Source organism: Myotis brandtii, unplaced genomic scaffold (genome assembly GCF_000412655.1).
Source record: "Myotis brandtii unplaced genomic scaffold, ASM41265v1 scaffold185, whole genome shotgun sequence".
NCBI lineage: Eukaryota > Metazoa > Chordata > Mammalia > Chiroptera > Vespertilionidae > Myotis > Myotis brandtii.
This window is the reverse complement of record NW_005356870.1, coordinates 3,983,629-3,996,634: the sequence shown is the minus strand read 5'-3', so window position 1 is coordinate 3,996,634 and position 13,006 is coordinate 3,983,629. Positions and strand designations below refer to the sequence as shown.

At 37.2% G+C, this 13,006-nt stretch overlaps 1 protein-coding gene across 10 annotated transcripts in view; it reads right to left on the bottom strand.

Moving 5' to 3' along the window:
- GTF2E2 (general transcription factor IIE, polypeptide 2, beta 34kDa) overlaps window positions 1-13,006 on the bottom strand; it is a 94,835-nt gene that overhangs the window by 54,459 nt on the left and 27,370 nt on the right. For all 10 annotated transcript variants that reach the window (XR_001361654.1, XM_014537877.1, XM_014537876.1 and 7 more), the window contains 3 exons: window positions 10,611-10,718; window positions 8,159-8,341; window positions 3,031-3,124 (listed from right to left, as the gene is read on the bottom strand). Coding sequence is in view for 9 of the 10 variants with exons in the window: in XM_014537877.1 (XP_014393363.1) it covers window positions 3,031-3,124; window positions 8,159-8,341; window positions 10,611-10,718 (385 nt within the window). In the remaining variant the exon portion in view is untranslated. The remainder of the gene's footprint in view (window positions 1-3,030; window positions 3,125-8,158; window positions 8,342-10,610; window positions 10,719-13,006) is intronic.

The following is a 13,006-nucleotide window of genomic DNA, read 5'->3' as shown; positions in this document are numbered from 1 at the left end:
TGCACCAGGCCTCTATCCTATATAGTAAAAGGGTAATATGCAAACTGACCCTAACAGCAGAAGGACTGGGAATGACTGGTCACTATGACACACACTGACCACCAGGGGCAGATGCTCAATGCAGGAGCTGCCCTCTGGTGGTCAGGGCGCTCTCACATGGGAGGAGCTCTGCTCAGCCACAAGCCAGGCTGATGGCTGCCAGTACAGCAGTGGTGGTGGGAGCCTCTCCTGCCTCCTCAGCAGTGCTAAGGATGTCCGACTGCAGTTTAGGCCTGCTCCCCGCTGGCAAGTGGACATCCCCTGAGGGCTGCCGGGCTGCAAGAGGGATGTCTGATTGCCATCTTAGGCCCAATCCCCCCGGGGAGCGGGCCTAAGCCAGCAGGTGGACATCCCCTGAGGGGTCCCAGACTGCGAGAGGGCACAGGCCGGGCTGAGGGACCCTACTCCCGAGCGCACAAATTTTTGTGCACCGGGCCTCTAGTATATTATAATTAAGCTTTGTAAAGCAAAGCTGCACTTTGTATTTCTCAGATCTTTAAAAAGAATTTTTTATCACTTAAGGAAAATACCAATTATGACATACTAGAGGTCCGGTGCACGAAATTCGTGCACGGTGGGGGGAGGGGTGGTCCCTCAGCCTGGCCTGCACCCTCTCACAGTCCGGGACCTCACTCCTTACTGCCCACCTGCTCACTGGTCCTTAATGCTGCCGTGAGCCCGGCTTCTAGCTGGAGCAGAGAGCGCACTGACCACCAGGGGGCAGCTCCTGCGTTGAGCATCTGCCCCCATGTGGTCAGTGTGCGTCATAGTAAACTGTCATTCTGCCCTTCGGTCGATTTGCATTTTAGGCCTTTATTATATAGGATAAGTTGCCAATGCATCACTACTGTATAGTCTATTTGTAGCCAGCACATTGTGGACCAAAAAAACACCACAAAAACAGTTTTATAAAAAGTAACTTCACAGGGTAATTGATCATAAATTCCTAACTGGGCAGGTCATGGTGGGCAATCATATAACTTCTTCAGTAAAAGTTTTATCTTTTGTCTTAAGCAGGCCCTGTCCATGTTCCTGTGCATCCAGGCTAACATACCTACCTTTGAAAGGCCTCTTATCAGACCCTTCCTTCTAAGTGTGACCACCCTGATGAAAACACACCATCTTGTTAACTATCCTGTAATCCAACCCCCACCTTGCTTTCTCCTTCCTTCATGTATAACCTTCCTTAGTTCCAATGCATAAAAGCTGCTACAAACTGTCATTTCTTAGAAGAATTTTCTCTCAGTCTATTGAGATCTTACTTCCAGGTGTTATCTTCTCTTTGGCTCAAATAAATTCTTATAAAAAGTCTCTACAGGTCTGGATGTTTCTAACATCCAAAATCCTCTACATTTAGCAAGATAAATGAGGCATATAATAGGAAATCAATAGCTACATGTTGGAGCTGCTGGTGAACAAATAAAGATGAGGGAAAATGGCGTGCTCCAAGACAGCAGTCGTCAATGGGTGGTCCGTGGACCACTGGTGGTTCGTGAGGTCCGAAAGGTTGGCGACCGCTGCTCCAAGAGACCATGAAAGATCCTTGCCCCTTCCCACGTATTATTCCCAATGCATCCCTCCCATCTGGCTGTTCCTGAGTTGTATCCTTATATAATAAACAGTAATCTAGTCTCTAAGAATGCTCACTCTAGGGACACTCCCTCTCAGAAACCAGCCAACCTTCTGTGAGAAGCCTGAGTCAAATGGAAAAGCCCAACCAAGCTCTCAGCCAAGCAGTCAACTGCCAGCCATCAGACATCGTGTACAGCTGAGCCTTCAGCACCAGCTGCCATTTGACTGCAAACACAAATATTTAGAGATGCCAAGTAAGAATTGCTCTCAGTTGAGCCCAAACATGGAATGAAGATAATTATTAATAAGTTGTTGTTTTAACCCACTACATTTGGGGTGAATTGTTACACAGCAATGGAAAACTAGAATACCTTCTCAATCACTTGCTATTTTTGTTTAGTGTCTTTATCACATGTATATATCATTAAGAATAAATTAAGCCCTGGCCGGTTTGGCTCAGTAGATAGAGCCTCAGCCTGAGGACTGAAGGGTCCCAGGTTCGATTCCAGTCAAGGGCACATGCCTGGGTTGCGAGATTGGTCCCCCTTAGGGGATGTGAAAAATCTTAATAATGATACACTGGGTAGTGATATTTCATGTAACTTTTGTTTTATCTATTTTTTCATTTATGTTAAAACTATAATTTATTCTAAATAATTTAACAAAGAAAAATTACTATAAAATGAAGAAACTTAAAAATTTTCAGAGTCCTGAATATTGTGATACTTTCACAAAGCTATAATTTTATATAAAATAGTATGCTTTCTAAAAGTTGCTTAAGATTTTACAAGGTTTTTAAAAATAATACTGATGTATTTGTCAGTGAAGGCAAAAATCCCACTGATCTGATCCCATCCTAAGTGTGTTTGCACTACAGCATGGACAGAATTATCTGTTCATCCCAATGCTTCAGAAAAACAAACCTCTAGTTCCCATCAAAAAGAAAAGAAAAAAGTAATCTCCCTCCTTATCTAATGTGATCATCAAAAGAGCAAGTTACTTAAGAGAGTATCAGTCACCCACAACTTTTTCCCAACCTGCATAAAGTTTTCATATCAAGATATGAAGTAATATTTATAAAAATAAAATCATCAAGAAATAAACTCCTTTTTTGGTACAACTGAACTATAAGCATAAGAAATCATAAAATATAGCCACCATGCTATATAGACAAGCTGCTATACTATGATTGCAAGTGCTACAATTAACCTAAACTCTTTCAAATTACAAACTGTGTTCTGAGAATCAATGTTAGGAGTTATTAGCTCTGTTCTAAGAGATGACAATGCTAAAAAAAATAAATAAATAAAAGCAGTAGTATAAAATTTGAGTTATAATTGTATTATATTATAAATTTTGTCACCTTAAATTTGTAACATACTTGCAAACTAAAGAAAGTATTATTACAGAAAGGCTTACCTTCGTCCACAGAAAACTGACAGCTTTTATCATTGAAGAAAAGTATTTTCTTCTTATCAGGACGATTTACAAATAATATCTGGTCCCCTAAAGCCTTAAAGATAAAGAAAAATTTTTCAGTTAACTCCAAATTACTTTACCAACACCCTATTATTTTTCTTTCTTCCTTTTTTTTTTTTTTTTTTTACAACAAAGGACTCCCATTTCTTTTAACCCTCAGTAAATCAATTTCAGTTCTTGAGTTTCTTGAGCAGTTCTGACTATAATTAAGGGTTGCTATTTCAAGACCTTTATTCTTAGAGGTCTTCCAAAGTACAGAAAAAAATACCTATTTTAAAAGAAACCGAATAAAATTCAGTATGTGTGGCAATTACAATTTGGTCCACGGGACCTTTTTATTAATCTAAGAAAAATGGTAGGTTATTTTAGTGTTTTTACTTTTCCTTCTACCTTAAAATATTTTGCTACTTACTCATCATTACAACCTCAATTATTTCCAAGTATGTTTTAAAAGCTAAAATAAGAAAATGGAAGAATGATCAAATCACCTAGAATTGTAATGCTATAGTGAAATAGCCACATTTCAGTTTTCTTATTGCCCAAATTACTGCATCATCCAACAAGAAAATATAAAAGACTAAGGAGACTTCGTTGTCTTTCACCTTTCTTGAGCGCAACTGACAATTCAGAGTTTATTTTCTACTACTCAGAGTAATGACAAGAAAACTGAGAGATGTTTCACTATTATTAATGAGTGAGAAAAAGAATGAAAAAGCCTGAGAGCAGCACTTTAGACCAGTGGTTGCCAACCAGTGGTCCATGAGTTCTGAAAGGTTGGCGACCGCTGCTTTAGACTCTAATGACAGTAAAATGCATCACAGAAATGGTCTCAAACTGGAAGTGCTTAGATGACACCACCACAGATGAATAATCTCAAGCTTACAAATCAATGTGAACAACATATTTCTAAAGACATAAAGGAAATAAAGTATTTTTATCCAGTTAGTTATTCAACAGGAAGGACTTAATCATACAATACTGTGTGGTAAGAATCTTTGCCATCTCACTTTGCTAAAAAGACATATAATAATATTCTTGCATCTTTCTGATGTTTGCCAATATATACTTGGTACAGAGGCTTGTTATGCTAAATCCTTATTAAAATGTTGAATAAATCTGTTTTTCACCATCCCTTTATTTTTATGTAAATTATTCATAACATGGCTTAAAATATTTTTGTAAATAATAAAGCAGACTCCATTGCACCCAGGTAGTAAGAACAGAATAAACATTCTGGGTTCAAACAATTTAGAAATAATCCCTCCTAAAAATAAAATAGGCTGTGCTTTTCATGACCCCTTAAGCTCTAATCCTTAGGGAACACAGCCACTAAAGATAAGGTGTCAAAGTAACTTTACAACACAAAATTGTTTAAAATAGAATAAGCAATTACCAGTTGATGCCACTGTTCTACTTAAGAATGTAATGAAAAGCCTACTGCATAGTAATAATGCTGGTCCCTATGAAAAATGGGAGGAAAAAACAAACAGCAGGAAACATACCTAGCACTCTCACCCGTTAAGCTAGAATTCAGTAGTTCTATGTTTTTAACATCTATAAAGTACATAATTTATACCCTTTGGTCACATTTTATTTGCAGCATTTCTGCAGGTTAAGCTTACCAGTAAACTTTTTTTTTAAAATATATTTTATTGATTTTTTACAGAGAGGAAGGGAGAGAGATAGAGAGTTAGAAACATCGATGAGAGAGAAACATCGATCAGCCGCCTCCTGAACAACCCCCACTGGGGATGTGCCTGCAACCAAGGTACATGCCCTTGACTGGAATCGAACCCAGGACCCTATAGTCCGCAGGCCGGCTCCATCCACTGAGCCAAACCGGTTTCGGCACCAGTAAACTTTTTAAGTTAAAAATCTTAAAAGGGTTGGGCTTCTAGCAATGGTCAAGTAGCTCCTAAGGGACCAATCCAGTTTATAGAGTTTACTATAAACTCTGGAAATTTTTTCAAAAAAGTAAAAGTGCTAAAAGAACAAAACAGATCATATGCCACCCACTGTAGAAAAGACAAAGTTTAGAGTGCAGTCTAGCCAAGATACCTGACCACTTAAAAACAAAACAAATAAAAACATTCTTTGGAGGAGTAAAACAGAATCCTGGGTCTTTATACCAATGGCTCACAATGTTCAGTAAACAAAACATTATCTAACAGAAATTTATTAGATATATGAAGAAACAGGAAATTCAAGAGACAAAGAGTCAGTGCAGACCAGCTCCAAGATGAAATTTGAAGAGGATTTTAAAGCAACTATATAAGAAATTATACTGAAAAGGGTAATGGGAAATCTGCTTATAAAGAATGAAATTTCAAAAAAGAAACCATAAAGAATGAAGAGTGTAGAAATGAAAAATACATTATCTAAAATAAAAAATTCACAAATTGGGCTTAACAAATTGGAAGTAAAGAAAAGTTAGTGGACTTAACAATAGATCAATAGAACAAACAAAAAACAGGTTGAAAAAAAATATATAAACAGAGCCTCAGAAACTTGTGGGATAACAAGTAACTGAATTACCAAGAGGTAGAGGAGAGAAAGGAGTAATATTTTTCCAAGAGGTAACAAAAATAATGAACCTGGTTACAGGTTAGCATCGATCATCAGTAACTGTGAAGAATAGAGACTAGCAGCCTTTCCATGTGAGTTCCAAATTTAAACCGGAAATGTAACCTGTATGACTTTCTTTTAAATTCTCACCCAAGCATATGTTTTTATTGATTTCTGAGACAGAGACATCAATGCAAGAGAAACATACATCAGTTGCCTCCCGTATTGCGCCTGACCTAGAATGGAACCTGCCACCTTTTGGTGTATGGGACAATGTTGTAACCAACTGAACCACCCAGCCAGGGCAAAACTTTCCAGAAACATTCTGAAGAGTCAAAAAATCACACACACAGCCCTAGCCGGTTTGGCTCAGTGAGTAGAGCATCGGCCTGCGGACTGAAAGGTCTCGGGTTCGATTCCAGCCAAGGGCACATGCCTGGGTTGCGGACTCGATCCCCAGTGTGAGGCGTGCAGGAGACAGCCAATCAATGATTCTCTCTCATCATTGATGTTTCTCTCTCTCCCTCTCCCTTCCTCTCTGAAATCAATAAAAATATATTAAAAAAAAAAAAATCACACACACCACCACCACAAAAGGGAGCTGTCACAGGTACACAAAAATGGCTGTGCTCTGTAGCACAAATACAAATACAAATTTCAAATTTTCAACTGTCCTACCACAACTCCAAGTATATATGATGGAAGCTTTAAAAATAAAAATTTAGCCCCAGTCAGGTGGCTCAGTTGGTTGGAGTGTTGTCCTGTACACCAAATGATTGTAGTCCAACGCCTGGTCAGGATTCATATGGGAGGCAACAGATCAATGTCTCTCTCTCACATCAATGCTTCTCTCTCTCTCTCTCTCTCTCTCTTTCTCTCTCTCTCTGATATTCTCAGGCGAAGATAAAAATAAAAATTTAAAAATTCTTGCATAAATAAATAAAAATAAAGTGTACAACCTAATGGTTTGATGTACATTGTGAGAGAATTCCCCCAGTAAGTTAATGAACACATGATTTGCATCTTTTGCCATGGCTGCATGGCTTAGGTGGTTGGAGCATCGTCCCATACACCAACAAGTTATAGGTTTGATACTTGATCGAGGGCACATACCTAGGTTGCAGGTTGGATCCCCCGTCGGGGTGTGTATGAAAGGCAACTGATCGATGTTTCTATCACATCAATGTTTTTTTTTTCTCTCGCCCCCATCCTTTTTAAAATAAATTTAAAAAGAAAAAAGAAAGGAAAAAAACCTGCCTCTATCTTTTTTCCTTCATGAGTCTGGTTATAGGTTTGTCCATCTTGTTTATCTTTTCAAAGAACCAGATCTTGGTTTTATTGATTTCATTGTATTTTTCAAGACTCTATTTCATTTATTTCCACTCTGATCTTCATTATATATCCTTTTGTCTACTTACTTAGGGCTCTGTTTATTGTTCTTTCTCTAGCTCCTTTAGGTGTAAGTTTAGATGGCATATTTGAAATTTTTCTTGCTTCTAGAGGTTGGTCTATATTGCTGTGAATTTCCCTCTTAGGACTGCTTTTGGTGTGTTCCATAGATTTTGTGTTGTTGTGTTCTTATTTTCATTTTTCTCAAGGTTACCTACTATGTAACATATTAGGTGTTCGTGTTTTTATTTAATCATCATACCACCAGTGGGCTCATCCAGGGGACCCCGATCTGGGCTGGCCCTTGCATCGATCTCTAGCGTTTTCTAGCAGGTTCTCTGGGAATCCCTGCAGCAGCCTCCAGAGACGTTCCCAGACTCCGACAGTGGTACTCGCCTGCTTCTGACAAAAAGTGCTCCCTTCTCGAGTCTCCCTGATTGAGGGAAGCATCCTTCCTGATTGAGGCGGTGCGGAGAAGGGGTTCAAAGACCTGACATTGTGCTGCTAGGCTTGTAGGATCCACTGTTTCACCTTCAGATTGTGGACATGAGCTGCAGCCGCCAGCCATGCTTCCTGCCTGTGACCCAGGGACAGTCAAGGACCGATGGCTGACAGCAACCACGGATAGGGTTCAGTCCTGAAGGGGTTTTTGCAACCATTGCGACTAGGTCATTGGTCGCTGCTCTCCTCGGGCAGTCCCTCCATGTGAACTGCTCACTGCATAGCTCCGCCCTTCCAGGCCACAGAGCTCTGGACACAGAGCCCTGGACACAGAGCCCTGGACACAGAGCCCTGGACACAGAGCCCAGCAGGATTCAATGGTCGTGGAAAAAGTGCAATAAAATTCAAAATGCGTGTTATGCCAAAAAAATCATCATACAACTCATCTCACAGATGGAAATATTAAAGCTGTTTCCTTATCTGCTAAATAAACAATTCTAAACCCCAAATGAACCATTAATATCTTAAATGCCTATAGTGTGGGGTATAATAAATATCAACTTAATAAATGTATTTTTACTTTGGCAAAAAAAAAATTCTTGCTATTTTTTAAAACCAAAATGACATTATTAATTCAAATCATATTAAGGCATAGAAAGAAAAGAGAAGTTACCTTGACAGCTTTCTGGGAATTGGGCAGTCCTTCCTCTATGTCTTCTAGAAGAATTCCTCCTAAGCCTCGCTGGTCATGCTTATCTAAGAGCCTAAGCAGAGCCTTCTTATCTTTTAAGTTGTACTTGGGCTTGAAGGCATACTTCCCATCTATTACTTCAATTTTGGGATTATTGACTAATGCCTGTAACAGTGACACAATTTGAATATATTAACAAAAGAAAAGCTCATATATACTTTCTTAAATTCTACTAATTATTTTAAAAATATAATACCCAATTAATGGCAAATTAAAAGCATCTTATGAATATCAACTGGATCTAAAATACTGGACATCCAGGATCCAAAATAATAAACTATAGAGATCAGCATGGTGCTCACCACTTTTTATAAAAGACACTTTATTAATTATATAAATTATTTGGATGAGAAATAAACCATTTTATCACAACTACTTTGAAGAAAGCTATACCCATATTCTTTTGGAAAACCAAAGAGGTAAGAATCAATAAAACAGCTATTAACATTAATAGACAAAGTGAACTGGGTATTGCCTACCCCCCTATCCTCAAAGTTTAGTTTATTGCATATTGCCATTATGTGATAAACACTACCCTGGGATAAAGATATCAACAGTCAGTCTGCCCCACTTGGTATCAAATGGCACTAGCAACTGTGGAACGAAATGAAAAGGACCAAGCTAGTGAATATAAGAATGAAACTGAGTAGGAATATAGGAATTAATGAATATGATTATGTTCCTAGTCAGTTCTGATGTACAGCAAATATCAGAAGAAAACTCTTCAAGAAAGAGCAACCCTGCCCTAACCGGTTTGGCTCAGTGGATAGAGCGTCAGCCTGCGGACTCAAGGGTCCCAGTTTCGAGTCCGGTCAAGGGCATGTACCTTGGTTGCGGGCACATCCCCAGTAGGGAGTGTGCAGGAGGCAGCTGATCAATGTTTCTCTCTCATCGATGTTTCTAACTCTCTATCCCTCTCCCTTCCTCTCTGTAAAAAAATCAATAAAATATATTAAAAAAAAAAAAAGAGCAACCCTATTTTCTTTTGCAGTTGCCAGCCTGACCCTGAAAGGAGAACAAAAAGAAACAAAGAAGGAGGGAAAATAAAATAGTAATAAATGTAATCTTTAATATCTGTAGTCTGTGAAATTCCAAGATGAGGTATAGCAACAAAATTTAAATATGGATTACCCCTATTTGTATATCATTAATACAATGATAGTGATTAACTGGTTCATTTATATTATGAAAATCAAGAACAACATTTTGCTTGGTAAAATAAATTAATTGAATTATATTTTAAGAATTTTACATTTGGTCTTTAAAATATAGCACTGGTCCTAGAAAACAGTCTTCTTAATTGTCATTTTCATAATTAAACAGAAAAGAAGCAAATATCTGAATTTTTAAATTGCTATCCATTTCCAAATTAGTATGGTCAGTGATTGGTTTGGGGTTCCTTTTCTTCCAATGCTGTGTTTACATACACAATGTTCATGATTATTCTTCCAAGTTACCTAGTAAAGGTAGTAACATAACTATCAAATCATACTAGTAGTAATACTATAACAAATATCTCATTGAACAAAATATCTTGCTATTCCTACAATACTTCATGCTTACAATGTCCCAAAACATTTGTAAAAACAATACAATTTGCCAACACATATATTATAAATTCAGCAATTCAAAATAAGCAACAATTTTGTAAAAACTAAATGGAGCCTGGCCAGTGTTGCCAAATGGTTAGGCATCGGTCCACGAACCAAGAGGTCCCTGGTTCCATTCCCGGTCAGTCAGGGCACACGCCCAGGTTGTGGGCTCAATCCCCAGTAGGGTCGTTCAGTAGGCATAAGATCAATGATTCTCTCTCATCTTTAACGTTTCTATCCCTCTCCTCCCTCTCTCTAAAAAAATCAATAAAAACGTATTAAAAAAACAAACAAACAACAACACAAAAAACTTGCTGGACCAGAATGGCTCAGTGATTGAGCGTCAACCTGTGAATCAGGTGGTCACGCTTTGATACTCAGTTAGGGCACATGCCCAGGTTGCACAATCAGTCCCCAGTAGGGGGCATGCAGAATGCAGCTGATCAATGATTCTCTCTCATCATTGATATTTCTCTCTCTCTCTCCTCCCTTCCTCTCTGAATAAAAATATTTTTTAATTAAAAAACAAAAATAAATGGAATACAATGGCTAACTTTTTAGAACTTTTATGCTAAAGTCTTTGACATTTTTAAATAGATACGTAAGATTATATGAAAATCAAATAATCTTAAAAGATGTTATGTTTACAAAACACTCTATACCAATTCTTTTATGAAAAAGGAAAAACAATTACCAGTTTCAGTATATTAAAAACCCTAGTTACAGCATATATTTCATGGTAATCAACTAAATTTTTTACAATATTTTAAGCCTATTCTTACCTCAGACATTAGCCATTGTTTCTGCTTGAGTCCAATATCTAAATGTTGTGTTTCATCCAAAATTTCTTCTAAAGTTAGAGGATGTGTATCTCCTCGCTGATGACGCGTCTATTTGGGGGGAGATAATATTGGAAGGCAGTTCTTCAATGCTAGATGCATTAAATAATAGTTACAAGTAAATCATTTCAGCAATGTAGAGCATGGATTATTTGAAACAGGACAATTATAGTGATGAAAAAAATGGACTATAAAATCAGACAGAACCAGGTTCAAACTCAGAGTTCTATAAAATCAAATGTTAAACTGAGAGAAAATATTTGCAACATTACCAGAAGCTAATCTTCCTAATATTTTAAGGGTTCCAAAAATCTAACAGGAAAATAACCGAAAGACAGGAAACACATAAATCACAGAAAAAGAAACGCAATGACCTTAAATACGAAAAGATACTCAACCTATACCAAGAGATTTTTTTACCTATTATGTTGGCAAAAATCCATAACTGATGATAAGGCTGTAAGAAAATAGACCCTTCACACACTACTGTTATGAATACTAATTGAAGAACATTTGAAATCTTGCTCCCCAGCATATGTCTGCAGTTTGACTCAAATAAACTCACAAAACATTTTTAATACTGTTTTGTTTTGTTTTTTAAAGAGAGAAAAAACATCAATTTGTTGCTTCACTTATTTATGCATTTTTGGTTGATTCTAGTATGTGCCCTGCCTGGGGACTGAACCTGCAATTTTGGTATATCATCGGGATGTAGCTCTAAACCAACTGAGCTACCTGGCCAGGGCAAAAAAATACTAATTCATACAACTCCTAGGGAGGGCAATTTTATAACATAAATATATTTAAACCCTATAACCCAGCAATCCCATTTCTAGGAATCTGCCTTACACAGAAAAGTGACAAGGTCGCACGCAGCAGCATCATTTGTATAAGGAAAATATTAGAAACAACCCATGTGGCCGATTAAATAAACTAGCACATCTATGCTACTAGACAGATGTTAAAGAAAATGCAGATGTTTTCTATGCACAAATTTCAAAAGTTGTACAGGACAAATTATTAAAAAACATATGCAGACACCAAATGTCGGTGAGTATGTGAAGGAACAGAAACTTTCATTCACTGCTGGTGGAAATGCAAAATGGTACAGCTGCTCTGAAACACAGTTTGGCAGTTTCTTTTGAAATTAAACATACTCTTTATTATCATATGATCTAGCAATTATGTTCCTTAGAGTTTACTCAGAGAAGATAAAAACTTATGTTTACACAAAGACCTGCACATAGATGTTTGTAGCAGTTTTATTCACAATTGTCAAAACCTGGGAACAACCAAAATGTCCTTCAGTAGGTGAATTGATAAACTGTGGTACATCCAGACAGTGAAATATTATTCAGCACAAAAAGAAATGAACTATCAAGTCACGAAAAGACATGAAGGAACCTTAAATGCCTATTAATAAGTGAAAGAAGCCAATCTGATAAGGCTACATACCAACTATATGACATTCTGGAAAAGGCAAAACTATGGGGGCAGTAAACAATTCAGAGGCTGCTAAGGGTTAAAAGAGCAGGAGGGATGACAAGCAGAGCACAGAGGATTTTTAGGTCAGTGAAACTATTCTGCATGATACTAACATGATGAACACATTCATCATGAGGTGTCACAGACTACCCACTATATAGCTTCTTGTCCTTTTCAGTCTTACATATTTTTCCAACAGTTCAAAATGGGATATTCTGGCCCCTAACAGGGCTTTCTAAATTCTGATACAGTATAGTTCATGGGCAATTGAGAGCAGTTTCATTTAAAGAACTTTGTCTCTTCTATCTCCACACACTCCACCTCCATGCTGTACTGTCCAAAAATGCATCACTCTTTGGGAGAATCTAATAAGAGCAAAGTAAGGGACCACTGATAAGAAACATCTAATAAACTTGATTGTTTCAAGTATTTAAATAGAAGTCATTTTCCTCAGCAATTCCCAAAATTTACTCCTTGAATATTTATTAGCTTGAAGAAAAAGCACATTTAAAGAGCTGAAACAGTATCAAGTAAGGAGGCTGATTCTTTTACATATAACAAATATTTTCCAGGACTACCAAATTGTTCAAATTATCTCCATAAAACCCACAGACAAAAACTGCATACAAATTATTTTAGATTAAGTGTGAATTATTCATTGTGAAAATTTAAAACCTATTTTGTCAAATGCTATCATGAAATTTTTATTCTAATTAGATGTAATTCTCATTACATCTTTTAACCAGTTTTATATTCCTACCTCCTATTACAAAAGTCATAGCTAGCTCTAAAACCAATTCTTTTTTTCTAATATTTTCATTGATTTTTTTTTTAGAGAGGAAAGGGAAAGAAAC